The sequence below is a fragment of the Amblyomma mixtum genome, chromosome 3, assembly GCF_055824585.1.
Source record: "Amblyomma mixtum isolate Tamu chromosome 3, ASM5582458v1, whole genome shotgun sequence".
NCBI lineage: Eukaryota > Metazoa > Arthropoda > Arachnida > Ixodida > Ixodidae > Amblyomma > Amblyomma mixtum.
Window position 1 is genome coordinate 351,951,950 of NC_143014.1, and position 20,538 is coordinate 351,972,487.

At 45.2% G+C, this 20,538-nt stretch overlaps 1 protein-coding gene across 1 annotated transcript in view; it reads left to right on the top strand.

The window, feature by feature from the left end:
- LOC149356375 (uncharacterized) overlaps positions 1–13,543 on the top strand; it is a 41,698-nt gene extending 28,155 nt beyond the window's left edge. Inside the window, exons 7-10 of the mRNA XM_089584175.1 lie at positions 1,268–1,347; positions 3,152–3,416; positions 3,725–3,980; positions 13,093–13,543. Of these exons, the coding sequence (XP_089440301.1) occupies positions 1,268–1,347; positions 3,152–3,416; positions 3,725–3,959 (580 nt within the window). The 3' untranslated portion in view covers positions 3,960–3,980; positions 13,093–13,543. The remainder of the gene's footprint in view (positions 1–1,267; positions 1,348–3,151; positions 3,417–3,724; positions 3,981–13,092) is intronic.
- The last annotated feature ends 6,995 nt before the right edge of the window (positions 13,544–20,538 follow it).

The window sequence follows — 20,538 nt, forward strand, 5'->3', positions numbered from 1 at the left end:
GAAGTTGGGCTTCCTTAGCGTTATTTCAAATGTCCCTCCGACAAAATGATTTTTTTCTCGCCTCTTGCAGATTGATCTTCTAACTATATGCTTCACTTTGTCTTTAGGTCTTGTCATTTTTCAAGCATTACAGAAGCCTCTTGCTGTCCAGCCAATATATTGACCTCTATCGGTGCTGCTATATGCCTGGTGATAAGTTGGCTGTGTATTTTGTTGCTGTGCAATACTGAATAAGGTGATTCCATGCCACCTGATCCGGATTTTTACACTCGACCATCTTTGATTTCTTAAAAAACTAAAATCATGGCTTATTTTATTACCATGACAAAGATTTTTCCGGCAAGTTCTTGGCAGAAAAAAAAAATGTTTTGGGTCGTGGCCGCCCTCTTATGTTTACAAGCAGTAGGAAAGCTAAGTCTTGCAAAAACACTCGTAAAAAATAAACGTTTTTACTCATGACTGAAACTTTTTTATATAAATAAAGGACATGCTTTTCATATCCAGTAAATTGGACTCTTGTATTTTTGTTTTAAATATAAAACATGGAAGAAGGTACAAAATATTGGAAATTGAATTTTTTTATCCAATTTATGTTCTCATACTAGTTATTTCAACTATTTTTATAAGTTGTCCAGAAGGCAAAGAAGGTGATAAAAATGTTTAGAAATGAAAAAAATGCAAGGCATGTCAGTCAGCAAAAAAATTCTGTTTTTGAGGCATATTCAGCCACCAGTTGCACTGTGAGGTGGTCCTTATTTATTTTCTAATGGCAATGACATTTCTAAAATTTTAATTGGAGCAGTTTTTGTTTTAGGCGAGAAAATAATTTTGCAATTTGAGTCCCTGCCTTCAACCTCGGCATTGCTGGCTGCTTGCTCGTCACTGCGGTGCACGCTGCAGCCGGCATCAAGGAGACGCAAAGCTTCGGTGCACGGTGCTCCCGGTGGATGCTCCTCATATTTTGGTCTGGAAAGGTCTGCTGGCATGTTCACTCACGTTTTGTTAGCTTAAACTCGAGCACGACATAAGTCCAGCGTGCTCCGCTGAGAGAAAGAAAAAGGCTTGAAATGGTGAATTATGCATGCTCCTTTTAATGGTAGCACTCTTGTAAACCACCTGGTGAGTTCACCTTTGTTTTCTTGAATCATTTTGTTGGAGCACCCAGAGGGCTGTGACACACTTAAAGGTTTTCTCCGCCCATGTAAAAGTTTATGGAGGATCAGTATTTGACCTTTCTACGGCCTCCGACTGCTTTCTGTTGCTGCAGGGGGCCTCACACTTCCACCAATGCCGTCACAAGCACTCTTCCCATGCGACGTGGTGAAGAAGTCCTTTCCACTGAAAAAGGTAAATAATTTTCACGGTAGCTGAGGTTTCAGCTCTGATTGGTCAGACCGCAAAGAGTGCTTCCCGGCTGATTGATGTTTGTGTTGAGGAACAATTGCCAATCTGCCATGCGGCTACTTCATTTTTACTTTTTGTAAATCTACCCTTCAGCAGATTTGTGTATTGCCGAAGCTGCCGGCATCGAAGCCCAACACACCATTGTATTCGAGCAGTGGAGTGCTGATTTTGTGTAATTTGCAGCTGGCGGCAATGTGTGCTGGGGTGAAGAGGAACCACTGAGCAATGTCGATGTTGAACGCAGGGACTCAACTTGCAAAATTGTTTTCTAGCTTAAAACAAAAAAAAGCTCCGATTAAACTTCTAAAAGTAAATGCCATTAAATGGTACTATGCAACTTTCTATCTTTCATAATTTCATTAACATCACCTCAATATGTAGTAGACTGCTGAATATGTCTCAAAAAGTAAATTTTCTCAACTTTAGAATCTTTTTGCTGATGTGCCTTACGCGTTTTGCTCTCTGCAGCATTTTTATCCCCTTTGCCTTCTCGACAGCTTAGAAAATAGAATAACTACTGTAAGAACATAAAATTTGATCAAAGATTTCAAATTTTCATATTTGTACTTAATACATGTTTTATTTAAAATAAATTAAGTTCAATTTACTGCATTGGAAATGTAATTCCTTTATTTATATAACAAAAACTTCACAGTCCTGTGTAAGACTATTCTTTTTACAAATTTTTTTGCATAGTTATGTTTGGCTGTCGCTTACAAACATGGGATGGCGGCCACGACGCGAAAAAATTATTCTGCCAAAAACAACCTGGGATAATGTTTACCTTCGTAATGCAATAAGCCATGATTTTTTTTTAAGAAATTGAAGATTCAGTGCAAAGTCTGGAACAGTTGGCGTGGAATGACCCATGACATTTAAATGCCAACTGTGTGCTGATTTGAAGAAGCCTTTATGATATTTTTGTAGCTCGATTAATATTGCAGTGTAGGTTGAATTCAATTTCTTCTTGCATAATTGGAAGGGTTCCACATCATTCCGTTTATTTCGCATCTTGTGTGCGAACTTATATCGCATTGCCAATGATTTCTGCTGCAGGCATTCACCCCGTATGGATATTGCTGCTCCTGAGCAGCATATTCAACTGAACCACTGGAGTGGTATCATTGTGTGTACTGTGTGTAAATTTCTGAGAAATTTATGCATTCATTTGGCTGCTTGGTATTTTCATGTTTCATATGTATAATGCCAGATGAAATGCAGATCTGTCCTAAGGGTGAATGTGGCCATTTGTGAACACCATTTTACAGTAGTGATATTTGCAAGATAATTAATTCTATTTATCTACTTTGTACTTTTGTTCACTGCATGGTGCATGTATGCCTCAAAGAAAGGGAACGCAAACCCGTTGCGGGGTAAAAAATTCGCCTGACTTGCTTTCTGTGGACATTGCGATGCCAGAGTTAGCATTTGTGATCTCCAAATGCTCACTTTTATGTATATGTATTTCTTCTACAATGGGTGCAGAAAGGCAACAGCTTGGAACCCTTTGTGATCATTTTCCAGATCTAGACCTCATATCTTGTGAATTTGATAGTACCATATAGACTCGTGTAATGGCCACACGTCTTTTCCGAGATCTGGGGTGAAAATCAGGGGTGCGGCAATTACATAAAGAAACACACAGCAAAATAAATATTTCTGGGGGTACCTGCCTTTATTACTGCCAAAACACTCCTCGTCTTCCCCCTCCGAACTCGTCGGGACCTCAGGCTCGTCCTTGTTCCAGATGAAGTCATCCTCCGTGCCATCCAGCTTGTTGGACATGCCTGTCACCTTGAAACTTTCTTCCATGGTCTCGAACGAAACCGCGGCCCACGCTTCGAGTATCCAGTGGCATACGGCCACAAGGGATGCCTTTTTCAGTTGGCCAGTCGGAGTCCTCTGGTGGAGGGCCGTTGCCATCCACTCAGTGTGTGCAGAGCGAAATCCGCACTTAAAAGGGCGGTTTATGGAGACGTCCAGTGGCTGAAGCACGCCGGTCATATCTCCAGGTAGGACGGTCAAGTCCGTGTTTGCACCATCGTCATACACATTTTTCGTCAATGCCGAACTTTAGTCCACCAGCTCTTTTTCCTTCTTCTTTTGCGTAGTCAATCACTTTCAGCTTAAAGTGAGTAGTATAGCTTACGTATTTCCCCATCGAGAAAAAAAAAACTTCAGCTCACGAGCGCAGGACAAATCAGGGCAGCGATGCGTTCCGATTTCGAGATTGCACGTACTTTACACAAGTACGCAGTCACTTTGGCAGTGGCAGCGGCGGCGTACAGACATTCCGTGATCGAGTTCATCTACTTTACAGGAGTGCTGCCCGAGCTTTGGAAACGACCGCGGAGCATACTCATCGGCTACATCGCTGTTCCAAGCATTCAGAGCAACCGTATTTCAAGTGCTGGCCAGATTCTCCCCTGCTGCCATCTGTCTTCACTGACTTGAGCTTCGTCTGCTGTTTATCGGCTACATCAGGGGGGCGTTCGTTTTCCAGTGCACTGCAGTCACTTCGGCAGTGGCAGCGGCGGCGTACAGACATTCCGTGATCGAGCTCATCTACTTTACAGGTTGGTGGGCATTCATACTTACCACTGTTAAGGCTACCTGTAGTTTTTCGTATCTGCTGCTGCTGCCACTGCCATGATACTGTAGTGCGAGTGTCACCTTACTCCGTTGCGCATAGTACTTTATCCGTTGCTGTAGTCCCGAGCAATGCCGGAGAATACTATTTGTATTGCATGTAAAGAGAACCTTGATGATGGCGACGAGTGTATCACTTGTGACGAATGCAGTTGCAGTTACCACAGTGGAAACTGTTCTGGAGGTTCTGTAAAAGTACAAAGGGGAAAGCCTCCAAGACGACATGGAAGTGTCCGACTTGCATACTTGCTAGAACCAGAGGGGGAAAGTCGAATGAAAAGTCGAAAAGTGAACAGGCATGTGAGCACACGGCTGAACTATCGCAAATCAATGCCAAGTTAACTGTTCTCTTGCAGATGAAAAAGAAAGTCGACGCTCTAAGTAGCTTGAAAGAAGTTATAGAAAGTCTTGAACAGTCAGTGCAGATGATGTCAGCCAAGTATGACGAGCTTCTAGAAACGCAAAAACGACACGATACGGAAATACAAAATCTGAACAAACGGCTTGAAGTCGTAGAATCGGTGGTATCTGAGGCTGAGGTGGGTCGATTGAAAAGGCAAATAAACAACCTTGAACAGTATGGACGATGCCAGAATCTTGAGATCCATGGTCTGAAATACACTGAGAATGAAAACGTGTTAGCTGTTGTGAACGACCTTGCATTGTCTTTGAGCCTTGCACCGGTCACTGAGAGTGACATTAAAGGTGTGCACAGGCTTCCTCACAAAAAAAATGAGAACAAAACACCTCCTATGCTAATCCGCTTTGTCAGCCGGAAAACAAAAGATCAATGGCTAGCAAAAGTAAAGGATCTGAAAGCTAAGCAATCAGACATATGCCTTTTTAATAACCTGACAGCCTTCAACAGGCGACTCTTGTGGCTGGCACATTCAAAGGCAATGCAGTGTGGCTACCAGTATACCTGGCAGAGAAGTGGCAAAATATTTGTCAGGAAAAGAGCCGGAGAGAATGCAATTTGCATTGCTTGCAAAGACGACTTGGTAAATATTCGGTAGCGTTAGGTTTTTCATGCGCGCCGATCTTCTGTGGGAAAAAAAAATAACCTATTATGACCTACTTTGATATTGATTCTTTCAATAAGTACATGCTGAATTTTGGAAAGTCTCTCAACAATTCTCTGTTTTTTTTCATTTAAATGCCTGAAGCCTGCAAAACAAAATAGATGAAGTGGTTGTGTTGCTGTCAACTCTGAGGTTATGAGGTTAAAGTTGGATGGATTAGTATTTTCTGAAACCTGGTTTAGCAATGATAGTGATGCTCCTAACATTGATAATTATAAATGCGTATCTTTGGAGTGACAACAGAAAAGAGGAGGAGGCTTATCAATATATTTGAGGAATGAAATCGGCTATCACTGTTTACCTGAATGCTGTGAAATGAATGAAGATGTAGAAGCTTTGTCTTTGTGCTGCGGAAAAATTGTTGTTTTAGGTATATACAGGCTGCCTTCAGGTTCGGTATCTGCGTTTTGTAACTTTGTTGAAAAAACTTTGGAATATGTCTCTCTCAATAATTGTGAAGTGGTTTTTCTTGGTGATATAATTGTTGATATTCTGGGTCAAACGTCTTTCAAGAAATTTGCCAGATCTGTACAACAGCTGTGGATTTGTGAACTTAATTTCCTCACCAACGAGAGTTACTGACAACTCTGAAACACTTACTGATGTGTGTTTTACAAATGTTTGCACTAGTGATGTCCCGGCTGGCGTTTTAACATTAAGCATTAGTGACCATATGCCTATATTCTGTACATTTCCGATTCATTCAAAACAACACAGGTGTAAACCAGAAACTTCTACATTTAGAAGAATTGATGAAAACAGCTTATCAGACTTTCGACATCTTTGTGCTAGCACAGATTGGAGTAATATTTTAAGACAGGAGGATGCATGCCAATCGTACACAAATTTTATATCTACTATTCAGGAACACTATAATACTGCATTTCCACAAGCTATGCACAGAACTCGTAGAAAATCAAGGAAGCCGTGGATTTCAAAACAACTATATGACCGCATACAGGGAAAGAACAGACTTTTTTCTCGTTTTGTGAGAACAAAAGACACTGGCATTCTTCGTCAATTCAAAACGTTCCGCAATAAGTTAGGCGCTCACATTAAAAAAGCAAGAAGTGATTATTACGTGAGGAAGTTCTTCATGTCTGATGGCTCGAAGGGAACATGGAACACACTTAGCGATCTTCTAGGTAAAAACAGAACCAACGCACCCGTCTCACTCCACATTCATGGTGCAAACTATGATGGCGCTGACCTAGCGAATTAATTTAATAGGCATTTCTTATCTGTCTTTCCGCCAAAATCAACTGATGATCCACATCAAGATGCCTCAGTGTATATAACCAGTAAACAAAGTAATTCCATGTTTTTGTTACCATGCACTGACTCAGAAATAATTACCATTATTCACTCCTTACACAGTAATAGTGCTCCAGGTGTCGATGGCATAGCTCCAGTCCCGATCAAGAAAGTAGCAGATGTCATTGCGATACCATTAGCACATATAGTCAACCTAATGTTCTCGACAGGCACATTTCCACAGCAGTTGAAAATAGCTCATGTCACTGCCATTCATAAAGGGGGTGGCATTAATGATTTAAATAATTATCGGCCGATCTCCATTCTTTCAGTTTTCTCTAAGATTGTGGAACTTGCAATCAACACACGTCTTTCTCAATATCTCGACAAAAACCATGTCATCTCCAAGCAACAGTACGGATTTCAAAAAAAACAAAACAACTGAGGCCGCCTTACTGGAAATCAAAGAAAAGCTTAATAGAAAACATAGAAAATAAAGTGTTAACAGTTGGCATATTCCGTGATATGAGGAAAGTGTTTGACTCGGTCAACCATAAGATATTGCTTGAAAAGATGCAGTGTTATGGAATACGCGGCGTTCCTTTAACCTTATTTGCTAGCTACCTTGACAACCGATCTCAAACAACTATCATTAACAGTATTTCATCTGGGATCGGTCAGATTGCGTCTGGTGTGCCACAGGGCTCCGTTCTAGGACCAACGTTGTTCTTATTATATATTAATGATATTGTCATCCTTCGTCCAGCAGACAACATTATAATCTATGCAGACGATATTAACATATTTTTTTCAGGACAAGATAGTAATATTTTGCAAGCAGCCTCCAATAGTTGGTTATCCCAATTGTCTGTTTGGTCAAAATCAAATAGGTTAGAACACAATGTCAGGAAAACAAAGTACATACTGTTCAAAGCCAAAAATAAGGAAGTTCCGAACAACTTCCAAATTCATTTCGAACAAGCTCCGATAACTCGTGTCAGCTCTACAATGTTCCTTGGAGTCATTTTTGAAGAACATTTACTCTGGACAGAACATGTAAACTACGTCTGCACTAAAATGGCTCGCTCTGTTGGTATCTTAAATAAATTTCGCACAATACTGCCTCGAAAATTCAAACTACAAATTTATTTCTCTCTAGCCTTTTTTCATGTACAATATTGTTTGTTGATCTGGGGAACGACTACCTCAACCAATTTTGTGAAAGTAATGACTACAAAAAAGAGCTGTACGAGCGATTGATAATTTACATTACAGTGAGAGCACGCGTCTTTCCTTTCCCAACCATAGACTGCTTACCATCACAGCCGCTTACTGCAAGAAGCTTGCTTTTTACACCAGAACCCTTATGAAAGGAAACTGGCAGACTTTTGAGAGCACATATTTAATTGCCCAAATAGCATACAGTCTTAGGCACCCTCAATACCATGCATCCAAATCCCGTACAAACTATGGGTTCCATAAACTAACTCACATAATTCCTCATACATTAAACACCTATCCATACTTAACAGAATTGTCACTACAAAATATGTCCGAGGTCAGATTCAGGAAAACTGTTCATGAATATTTTTGTTATAGCTAGTTGTGGTGTGTTTTTATCTAATCAGTTTTTGTCTTTGTTATGTTTTGCTCTTAGTTTTGTTGTGCTTAGCCCTATGCATGACTGATCTCTGTTTCGTTGTCAATATATCCGCTGCTTTTCTAGTTTCTGTTACTTATGGAAATTTTGTACCATTGCCAAGTGCCACTTTTTTTTTTTACATGGGGAGGGCAGGCCTCTGTCAGGCGCGACTAGGCGCCTTTAGCTTGCCCTCCCCTGTTTGCAGTTTCTGTACTGGTCAAACAAAACCAATAAATGAAATGAAATAGGCCTTGGCTGTACCCGACGTGCGCAGCGCTTTAGAGTTACTGTACCTTTGGTAGCATATACAGTAACTCTGCACCGCTTGATTTTTGCGCTCCACCTGGCAGCAGAAACCACAAAATGTTTGGGATTTCTTGCACCACACAGTAGATGGCATTGCCCAACTTCCTGAAATTATTGGTGCGGCTTTTACTCGGGTAATTTTTAAATATATTTTTTTCTGCAATTTTTTTAAAAGTTAGGGGTGCGGCCATTACATGAGTCTATACGGTATAATAGTCTAGGCAAAGCAGCGTGCTGGGTAACAGGACACTGACAGGAAGGCACAAATACAGCGCTCACTAACTCCGGAATTTATGGCTTTCCTCATAATAAATACGGGAAGCGTCATCCAAAATACAGAGAAGGAAAGTCATGGAATCATTTTGGTCACATCTGTCGTGATTATTTATCCAGATAGTCTATTTATTTTTTCGTTAGCATTAGTGATGGTGTGCTTACGCAAGTTGAACAATTCTTATGTACCATGCAGGTCTCGTATATCTCACCCATGAGCTGTCGATTATATTTCCTTAGAATTTTACATCGTAGAAAGTGGGATGCACTCACAGTCCGACATGTGTCTCGCTAGCTTGCTACCATATCCTGTCTCAGTATTGCCGACATGTTCCATTAGACGATTGTTGTCAAGCTGACCTCATTTCCCAATTATGACGCTCCGCATGAGAGAGGGATCTTGTAAACTAAACCACTGTTGCATGCTGTGAATTTGTCTCGGTGCTTCATCGTGTGCTGCACTGTTTTTGAAGCACCTTTGCTGGGCGCGTTGCATACTACGTTCAGCTACTTTCTGTGAAAAAGCAAATGAAGCCATCGCAAAGAACTTCAGCAAGCTGCAAAAGAAGGTCAAGCACCAAACAGTGAAGAACAAAGCCCAAAAACTTGTGTGAAGCCAACAACTTGACCAAATTAGTGCTGGCAGTGAAGAAGAGTGAGGGCCTATCCCTGAATGCCTTCTGTATGGTAAAAGCACCCCACGATAACTGGCCTTTCAGAGTAATTGTCTCTGAACAAGGATCAAGTAAGCAACCCTTGGGGCAGTATCTGCACGAATTGCTCTCCTCGTTCACCATGGAAGACCTCTTCCTGGTAAAGAAACCAGAAGTGTCTGCATTCCTCTGGAACAGCTGTCCAGAAGGAGTGTCTTCTCGTTGTCATCAAGGACTTACATTACACGCTGCTAAAGACCGCCTGGGTTGAGACGGTAAGAGAATACATTGATTCAATGAGAGCAGTACGATTCCAGAACCAATGCAGAATTAATGCGGACAGATTCCTTGAGTTGCTAACCATCTACTTCAGTTCTACCTATGTAAAGTTTAATGATCTGTACATAAAGTGGCAGGGTGTATGTGCCAGTTCCTGTGTTGCACTAATTCTCATTGTCCTGCTAGCCTGTCAAGATAGCCAACTATTAAAAAGCTTTGCACAGCACCAATTACGACTTCCTAGTAATCCACAAGCTTCATAACCAAGGGTAACGCAAGGGCATTGTTGACATCTTCAAGACCTTCTCCAAAGTTCTTGCCAACTTTGAGCTGACCAAAGAAATGTCACTGGAGGTACAGCTTCTCTATCTATGGCTGTACATTGGAGAGACCCATGTGGGCTGGCGTTACGTCCTAAGATCGAAAAAAAGGCTGTTGCTACTGGCACACTGAAAAATATCCTAAACAGGTCGTATATTGATCTCCAGCAGGAATGCGTGGAGGCCCAACTGACATGGTTACCTGAAGCTAATTTCCCAGATGACCTCATCTGCAGCCTTGACTTCAAGATAAAGAAATTTGCCAATCTACCTCAACAATACTTCAGAAAGAACGGAACATAGCTGTCAAGGCATATTATTATGGGGTTTAGCTCTGCAGGAGACGCGACAGGGCACAATCAGAAGGCACACCAAACCAAGTCGCCCCAAGCACTAGCTGCAGCATCCTCATCGTCGTCAACTGCCCAGCATCAAAACATCCCCTTCGCCTTGCGACTATGCACCGTAAAACTACCCCGTCTGCGTCGCGGAAGGAAGCACAGTCCCTGGGCGCCCTAAGGTGGTGGGTTTGAATGGTAGGGCTTAAGACAGGCGACGTGCACGAGCTTTGTGGAGGGGGCCGCGGGAGGAATGGGAGGGTGGAAGGATGTGGTTTTGTAGGTCACATTGCTCGGTTGCCTGAAGAGAAGACGTGGTATAAGGACCCACGTAATGAGGCAGCAGCTTCTCACACAGGCCCACACGGCGCGCAGGAAGCCAGAGGAGTACGAGGGAGCCGGGAGGATGGTGGAGCAATTGCTGGCAGAATAAGCAAGGCTAATTCCGCCTGTAGCATACCACAACTCAACTCAAACAGCTGGGAGGACAGTCGGCGTCACGGTGATTAAGGTCGTAGGTGCATTGTATCAGCCACGTGCTAAAGAAAGTGGTCAGGCGGGCTGGTGTGAACTTAATATGCAACGCGCCTGGCAAGGGTTGCTTCAAAGACAGCCTGTTATAAGAGAAAGCAAACAGTCAAATCCATAGCATGCGACAGTGACTTAGGCGCGTTGCATACTAAGTTCACACCAGCCCTCCCGACCACTTTCTTTGGCGCATGGCTGATACCAAGCACATATGCCGTGACAGCTAACTTCCGTTCTTTCTTCTGAAGTCTCGTTGGGGTAGATCGGCAAATTTCTTTCATTATCTTGAAGCCAAGGCTGCAGATGAGGTCATCCGGGAAACCAGCTTCAGGTAACCCTGTCAGTTAGGCCTCAACGCTTTCCGGCCGTTCTTTTTAAGACATTTTTTAGTGCGCCAGTAGCAACAGTCTTTTTTTTCAACCGTGGGGCATAACACCAGCACATATGGGCCTCTCTGATGTACAGCCATAGATCGAGAAGCTGTACCTCCAGTGGCATTACTTTGGTCAGCTCAAAGTTGGCAAGAACTTTGGAGAAGGTCTTGAATATGTCAACAATGCCCTTGTGTTGCCATTGTTTATGAAGTTTGTTGATTACTAGAAAGTCGTCCACAAATCGGAAGGTCATTATCAAATTGATGCCACGCAAAGCTTCTTTTAGTTGGCTATCTTGACGGGCTAGCAGAAGATCAATGAGAATTGGTGCAACGCAGGAACTGGTGCGTACTCCTTTTCACTCTAATTCTGCATTGGTTCTGGAATTATGCTGCTCCCACTGAATCAATGCCTTCTCTTACCATCTCAAACAAGGTGGTATGTGGCAGCGTGTAACATAAGTCCTTGATGACAATGAGAAGACACTCCTTCTGGACAGCTGTTAAGGAGAGCAATTCTTGCAGGTACTGCCCTAAGGGTTGCTGCCACGATCCTTGTTTAGAGACAATTACTCTGAAAGGCCAGTTGTCGTTGCATGTTTTTGGCATAAAGAAGGCATTCAGACATAACCCCTCACTCTTCTTCACAGCCAGCACTAATTTGATCAAGTTGTTGGCTTCACACAAGTTTTTAGCTTTCATTCTTCACTATTTGACGCTTGACCTTCTTTTGCAGCTTGCGGAAGTTCTTTTGCAGTGGCTTCATTTGCTTCTTTGCAGAAAGTAGCTGAATGTAGTATGCAACGCACCAAGCAAAGCTGCTTCAAAAGCAGTCCAGAGACAGTGGCTTAGTTTACAAGATCCCTCCATTATGCAGATCGACATATGTTGGGAAATAAGGCCAGCGTGTCAACATTTGTCTAATGGAACATGTCGGCAATACTGAGACAGGATATGGTAGCAAGCTAGCGAGACACGTGTCGGACTGTGAGTGTATCCCACACTTTCGAGAAAGGAAGTAAAATTCTGAGAAAATATAAGAGACGTGCATGGTACATAACAATTGTTCAACCTGCTTAAGCACATCATCGCCAACGCTAACAAAAAATGAAATTGACCATCTGGATAAATAATCACGACAGATGTGACGAAATGACGATTCTATGACTTTCTTTGCATTTTGAATGATGCTTCCTGTATTAGCAATAAATTCCTCAGTTGTTAGTCAGCGCTGCACCTGTGTCTTCTTGTCTGTGTCCTGTTATCCTACATGGTTTTGCCAAGAATCATGCATCGACTGGCCCAGCTCCTTTCCTTGAAGTAGTTTAGTAACCTAATGCAAATTTTTCTTGATGACTTTTTGAGTTTACTGGCCGCAGACATGGGGTATATGTTAACTTAGCACTGTGGCCTGCCTTTCAAGATGCCACATGCTTGGTATAATGATGAATTCATGCTTTGTGTTAGTTGCAGCCGACCACTCTCATGGAAGGGGTTGTGTCGCTGACTTTCATCAGATACTATGCTTTCTGCTGTCACAGTGAATGTTGCACATGACTTGTCGTTGGGTTTATTTTAAAGCATTTTGAAGTGTGCTATTTGCATCTTTATTGTCGTGTTTTGTGCCATTTATAATCAGTTTACTTACCAGGCAGGCCAGTAGTTTGCACTAGCTTGTAGCAGTTCGTACAGAATTAATTGCATGGCCTGACCACCTTCATTCCATTTCATAACAGGTAGCTTTTTAGCTAAAACATTGTTTGTATAATGTCGTTTAGAGCTATTTTTTTTAAACCACAGTGGGCTCTTTTCAATGGTTCAAAAAATAACAGCTGGCGCTTGCTCACCACATGGGCAGATTTTCTTCTTTCTGTTAGCGCTAGCATGCGTAATAAAACACATCGTTAATGAGCAGTATGTTGGCATTTATAAGGATGATTGAGCAGTGTAAACTGATAAAAAAAAATTTACTGTTTTTGTGTAAAATGCAGACTCGCACCATGTATGCTGCTCTCCAAAGAAAATCCTGAGGTGGCTGAGAACCTGTTCGTCAAGGGAGGATGACTACTCAGCAAGCTCACCACTGCAGCTCACTTCACAGCTGCCATAATGTCAGGAATATGGATGTTCAGCATAAGCTGCCTTAAGTTTGCTTCTTCCTGGGAGTTAGTGTCTCAGTCCAGGCCTTCTTCAGGCTGGTTTATAAGGCTGAACAAGCATGAATTTTTCAGTCTGTTTTCTCTGAAAAAATTGGGAGGTAGAGTAAGTGCAGTGGAATCTTATTCTTGCAGCATCATAAAACCAATAAAAGCAGGTATGGTGCAGTTTTACCTTGAAATTTTAGTGTTCCTTGGATGGCAGTAAGGAATTCATTGGAGAAGCTTCTTATGCTTTGTGTTGTGGATGTGTTTTGTTCTAATAAAAATTTTCCGCATTTCTGCAGCGTTATGATTTGTGTGTCAATGAACATTTTTCTTAGGTGCACACAGCATGTCTACTGCTATGAAGAGCTCCAGTAATACAGGTATATTGCATTATGTGGGCATTATAATGGTACATTTAAAGAACACTCAAAAAAGTAATAAAGGTGCAAACAAATTATGAACCCATTGCATACATTTTTTCTGAAGGGTGTAGGGATGTAAGAAGTGCTAAAACACCTGTGGCTCGGCGGTAATAGCATGTGATTCACCTCAACATTTTTGGTCACGTTTTTCATTTTCGGGCTGGTTCTTTCCAGAAACACCCCACGTGAAAGATGTATTGAAATCACAAGACTCCCATCTTGACCGGGTGTGAGTTATAGACACCTGGAAACGCCTTTAAAGGTGTTTCATTTTTTACAGCGTACCCAAGATTTGCATGCCTGTCACAAGAGACCGAACTAATCAGCCCCACAGATTTTGGGAACAGCTGGTAGACTGGCCGTCTGACCGCGCAGGGCGTTGCTGAAGTATGTGTATTCCAGGAATACGTCTTTCTTGTTTTTACTGTTTGCTTTTTTTATGCATTTACTTCTGTAGAAAAATGCAAACGAAGTTTTGAGCTTTTATTCCTGTGTGCAATTTTGCGCCTTTCGTGTTTTCTTGCCGTAATGATGATGCGTAACCTAAGTGTTGTCCATTGCAGTGTGGTGGAAACAATCACTGTAGCAACTATCAGTTTCCTTGGAAATGTGGTCTCCCCCGCGCGTATACAATGTTTGGTTCTTCTCTCACGGCATCGCACATGTTTGAGGTTTTGTTATGTATAGTATAGGATTTGAGATTATGATGCTTATATTACTTAAATTGTACTATCCTCGCAACCCATCTACCAACTGTCTGTCTGTGGATTACAATGGCAGCTGTACTTTCTTCGAACCTGATTCAAACTTGAAAGATGCGGTGCCATTGAATCGCTCGCATAGGTCACGTCCGCAGCTCACCCTACCAGGCCGCCTGAGGGGGGGAGCCAAAAAGGGGAAATATTCTAGCAGTACAGCTTAAAGCCTTGTTCTTTATTTGCCTGACACGACTCGGGAGTGGGCAGTGCTCTTGCCTTGCCGAGGAGGGGGCATTGTGCAGATCTGATCACTAATGCTCTGCCGCCGCAGTGGCTCAGTGGTTATGGTGCTTGTCTGCTGACCCAAAAGACAGTTTCGATCCCGGCCGCGGCGGCAAAATTTCCAGGAGAAATTCTAGAGGCCCATGTACTGTGCGATGTAAGTGCACGTTAAAGAACCCCAGGTGGTCGAAATTTCCGGAGCCCTTTACTACAGTGTCTCTCATAGCCTGAGTCGCTTTGGGATGTTAAACCCCTTAAACCAAACCAAACTATAGCTCTACTTGAGATCCTTGGCCTGCAGACATCGGCCCATGGATCACCCAGGAAACGGCCCCTGTCCAGCTGATGCGGCTTCATCAGATGACAGCGAGGAGCTGTAAACCCTTTCAAGACCTCTACCTGGCGGCGGACGAGCTGTTATGATTTTCTGCTTCTGGTTCTGGCCACGTGGACTGGAGCAAGCAACAACCGAGAACTGTCAACAAAGCCGACAACTTTGCTATGGCTGTAGACTGGATGCCCTTGGCCTCGGCAAAAAAAGGGTTTCCTCTATCACACCTGCTGGCCACTTCGATGAGGCGCTGGAAGACTGAGCCCCGTGCGACTTAAGTGGTATTTCCCATGGGCTACCAAGGAGCACCGGGAAGCGCTGCAGGGTCCAGTCATCATGTTTTGAGGTCGGCATTCATCTCCAAAGGAGAAGCTGACTTCGTGCACCCTTCCATGTAGCCTTGCCCATTCATTGATGAGAAAGACGTGCGACCAGCTACGTGCTGTGGGAACGTCACTCGCAGAGATTCCTGTGTGTGTGTGACGTAGATGGCACCCTCCTCGCAAGCTCAAGACGTGATGGGGGCATGTTCCATGGGCAGAGAGTGCGTGATGATCTGCCAGTGAACTTGGACACACCTTCCTCGGCAAACACAGCCTCCATCTAGAACTTTTGGTGCTATAAAACTCGGCGCAGATGATGGTCAAGGGGTCCTTCACCTCAAGTAGCTTCCTTTCACCGAGACACTTCGGCTGAGAAGCACTCTCAGTTGCTGTACGTATACATAATGTAAATAGTTGTATAAAGTTTTCCTTGCCTTCCTCATAATCCGGTCTTCGATCATTCTCGTCTCATCACCTGTCCGGCCATGCTACCCGAGTCGCAACAGTGCCTTGATGTCCGCGCACCTCCTGGCCGTCGAAGCACCCTAGCGCCTGCAGTGTCCCCCTGCGAGGCTGCGGTCCCCCATTGAGTTTTTAAAAGTTCTTCTGAACCATGTCGCAGTCAGGCAACACTGGCTTGCTTGCAATCACTAGCATCACTAAAGACATAAGCTGACGGTCACGTACTTGTTCACGACTGAACTGCACACTGCGCATAGTGAGGCTAAGGCAGTGGGTGGTTCCTTGTTCAGGTTAGGGGTGCGGAGGGGTGATGGGGGAAGTTACGACAGGGAGACACAGGCAACAAAAGCCGGTGCCCTTTCATTTTCTGTCTAGCTGCTGACCAGTCTTCGCAACTTCACATTGTGCCATGGCAGGTGTCACAAAATTCAGCGCATTTTTGGAAAAAAGAAACAAAAACAGCGCCGTGCGGAGAGCTCTCGCCGCCGCGCGTCGTAAAACGGCAGAAGGAAACCCCAGAGAGCGACTAGCTTTGTGTGTGTGGCTGCCCCCTCCACCACCTCTCGCCGACGCAGTGCGCCGAGGGATTCCGTCAGCCATGACGTCGATTGTTCTAGAATGCATCCCGAGACGTTTCTACTCTAAATCGACGGAGAGGGCGTAGCCTTGAGTGTGCTAAAATAGGCCCTCCCCCTCTTCACTGGCGCGTCAGCGGCGGCGCCGCACCGAAACGTTCTCGGTGCTCCTCGAAGCCAAACCCGGCGTTTTGACCTATGGGGACGCGCGTCCGGCGTGAGAAGGAGACTGCACGGCCAATACTGTGTGTGTGTGCGCGCCTGACTTGGCGCGAAGAACAGACAGACGTGGAACAAGCCTATATAAGAAGGGCGGTAACCGCTGTCGACTAGCTCGAGCCGCCGTTTAAGCCTACTCCCACGTGTTTGGGAAAGTGCGCGAAGTGGTGACAGCAGGACACACGTGGGCACGCGCGATGCTCCGCACCGACGCTACAGCGGACGCCGCCGCTGTTGGGTCAAGACGTCACTCAGGCTGGTTCAGTATATGGCTGTCGCTGCCAGGGGGAGGAGCTTAAAGTCGACAACTTCTAATTGCAATTTACAGCTCAAATGCGCGCGTAGAACATGACTTCTTTCTTAAGCACGCAGAATAACATCGTGGCTATAGTCGCATACAAGTCAAGAACTAAGCCGCCTCAATGTAGGCCCTCCAGCCAATGTCGTCGACCGATTTTCATGACAGCATGGTTAATCCGATTAGCCCCGGCGATTGCGATTTCACGCTGGCCGCCCCGAGCAGATCGGTAAAGGGGGAACATGCGTTATGGGGGAGAGAGTGCTGCTTTTTCCCTGTGCTATTTTGTAGCTGTGCTGCTTTTTACCTGTGCTGTTTTGTTGCGTGCTGTTTTTTCCTTGTGCTGTTTTGTCGCTGTGCTGTATTTTGTGCACTGTTTTGACGCATGCTGCTTTATTATGTGCTGTTCTCTCGTGTCCCCCTCTAAGGGTGTCTGGGAACACACGCTAAAGCGCCTGAAGTGGGGACAGTGGTCGCGGTAAGGCCAACTGGCACGCAAACCTGGAAACTGATCGGAAGGTGATCGATCACTGGAGGCACAGTCAGCTGACGTCCAAGAGGAACTGTTACTCCAGGGAAGGAAAATGTCAGGTCTAACGCTGAGCGAGACTGTACTCAGTCCTCTTTCTCTTTATGCCACGTGTGATGTCAGCGCGGCAGTTTTGAATGTTCATAAACCATATACGCCACGTGGGGGCAGCCGATTGAACTAGAAGCGATATGCCAGATTCTAGGGCACAGAAGTCAAAGCTGAAAGGCGGAACTGAAGCCCGTTACGGGACATAGGGACACGTGTTCCTCAAGCCAGTTTTTCTCCAACTAAACAACTATACGGGTTGACGCAATCATTGTTTCTGATTTTTCGGTAATTATACACGGCCTAACGAACGTAGTTCTGTGGCTGATTGGCATGCAAGAAATAAGAGAAATTCCACTTATTGCGTCGGGCGAAAACCGTTGCGCTCCGGCTGCAAAAGCGCCTGGTATGGCGGGGCGTCGGTGCAATTTGTGCCTACCAATTAATGTTCCATATAAGTGTGTCTGTGTGCCTAAGAGTACCGGACGTGCAAGCTATACGCTTCTGCCCGACATACTTCTTTTGTTACACCAGTTTAAGGGGCTGTGAGACACCGAGCACATTTACTCGCTCACATTGAATTGTGTTGTCATGAACACCTGAGCCAAACATTGCACTTCTACACGCAGCATAGAGCCCACAATTACGCGCGAAAATTTGCGAGCACTTTCTGGCGACATTCTCATGGTTGCACCCTCCTCTATCGCTCGCACATGAGAACATAAGTGCAGAGGTGGCTATACAGGTTAGATCATTTCAGGCGTCGGGCAGCTACCATCGCCGCGGTCAGTAAGGCGTGTCGCTCCAGTGGGTCAGGAAGCTCCGCCTCCGGCGGTGGGGGAGGAGGGCCGCATGAGCGTCCGGAAGGGGGGCAAGGGGGGCGGCCGCCCCCCCCCCCCTGGAATTACGGATATTATTTATGCACTAGTTCCTTTTTGGTGCTAACCTACCGCCGCCCCCATCCCCGGACATCGGGTGCCCCCTCCCCCCTGGAAAAAGTTCTGCGGAAGCACTTGGAGGGCCAGCTATGAGACCATGCAGTGACTCCAGGGCCGTCCTTCCAGCGTGCTGTACGTGACAAGAGGAGAGGGAAAGGAGCGAAGACGTTGACCTTCAAATTTTGTCTGTTGATACACAGCTTCTACAAAGCGCATAAAAAAATCCTTGTTGGAGAATATTCGTGCAGCAGCGTCCTTTACCGTCCCAAGCATACCGCGACTTTGTTAAAGTCCATTTCAGGCCCCTTTAAAATTGGAGTCGTCTGTGCTGTAAAGGGTACCTGCCCAGGGTCCGGACATTTTTGAAAAACAAGCCCACTGCATAGATGAGGCATCGAAGATAACCTCTGCAAAATAATAGAGCCATGCGCGCCCCGGAAAGCTGGAAATATTCAATTCAAAGCCCGCTCGTTCTTTCCTTCCACAAAAATGTCCCCGCACACTACTCTGAACCCGTTTGACGTCATGCGGGTTACTTTCGCCATCTTTCGCTAAAGGCATTCCATTAGTGCATCGTTGGTTGGGCGTAGCCTTGGCGTCGCGTCGTCTGCGAAACGCTTTCCGCAGCGCCTTTCATTTTGGCACATGCTATATATATACAAACTCGCATGAAGGAAAAAAAAAAAACTGCGGAGGGAGCGTACGGCGACAGCCTTGAACCCTAGTCATAAAAAGTAAAAAATAGTAAAACTGAGTGAGTCGGTCCGCCTCCCGCCGTGATCACGTCACGAGATAGCCCTCTGCGTGCTCGCTCCCTTCTGTTTTTTTTCTTCCATGCAAGCCCCCCAATACGAGGTTTTAGTTACTTGCGCAGTAGAGCCTTTCCCTCGATCGCTCGCCCACTTGATCACCGCTCCGCACACATACCGCTTATCCTTCGTTCATCTTGCCTACGCCTTGACTCCAAAGAACGACATGAGCTTAGGAATGGAGAAAAGACACAGACACACTGAACACAAACACATATGGAGAAAAGCAAACGGGCGGACCGGGTCTGCGCGTCGCCGCGTGTTTCGAACAGAACCGGCTTCCGCCCCTCCGGTCGTGAAACGATGGGGAGGCCTAAAAAAATGCAAAGGTGGCTCGCTAACTGCGGTCGACAAACACATGTATGAAAGGATGCGCTCGCTAAGAAGGTTAGGTGGACGAGCCGATCGCGCCTCTCGATCGCTCAGTGTGCGGAGAAAATGCAACGACGCTGTTTCGTCGTTGGATGCGCACGCAGCGACTGGCGAACCACGATCCGGCACACATTTCCAGGAGATTATGAGTTGAGTCGAGTCTGGCGCCAACGCATCGGCCTTGATACAACGGTAAAGAATGTGGTGGTTTGCGGAAGACACTTCGCTCCGGACGACTATATCCACGACCCAAGCAATTGGGGAGGGGAAGGACAGAGAAAAAAAAACGCGACGAAACACCGCGAGGAGACCCAAAGAGCAAAATAGAGGGGGCTTTGGGAGACCCGCTGCTCCCCCCCCCCCCCTCACCGCAACTAGAGGAGGAAGGGTGATTTTGCCTTGCGGAGCCTACTCGATCGACGAGGCGCAAGAGAGAAAAATCTCGAGGAGGAAACGGAAGGAGAGGGGGCTCACTCCAAGAGAGGTAGAGAGTATTTTGTACCAGAGGGTAGTCCGGGCCCTCTTATCCCAAGCGCGGCGCAACAACGGTGTCCTCGAACCCGTCCGCGGCAGCCGCGCTACGATGAAGGCGAAACGCAAAAGGCGACCGTGTGCTGTGTGACGTCGGTGCACGCTAAATCCCCAGGTGGCCTTAATTACTCAGCAGCCCTCAACTACAGCAGCTCTTTCTCTTTTTCACTCGCACCTCCGTCCCTTTCCACGGCGCTGTTCAGTTGTCCGTCGAGACAGGTACTGAGTATTTCACTTTTTCGAAACCAGTTTTTTTTTCGCTTGTTTGAATAGACCGCGTCTTTATCTTGCATTCAGCGCCACTACCCGGAATACACTCTGCTAGAGATACCATACTAGCAGAATGTATGGGCAAAAACAAACAGCGATCGCAGCGCCGCTGCCTTTGAAAAGCTTTGCTTCAAACACTAACCTTTTAGCATTGCTATTGTAGCTTTGCGTCATTTTCTCCAATAA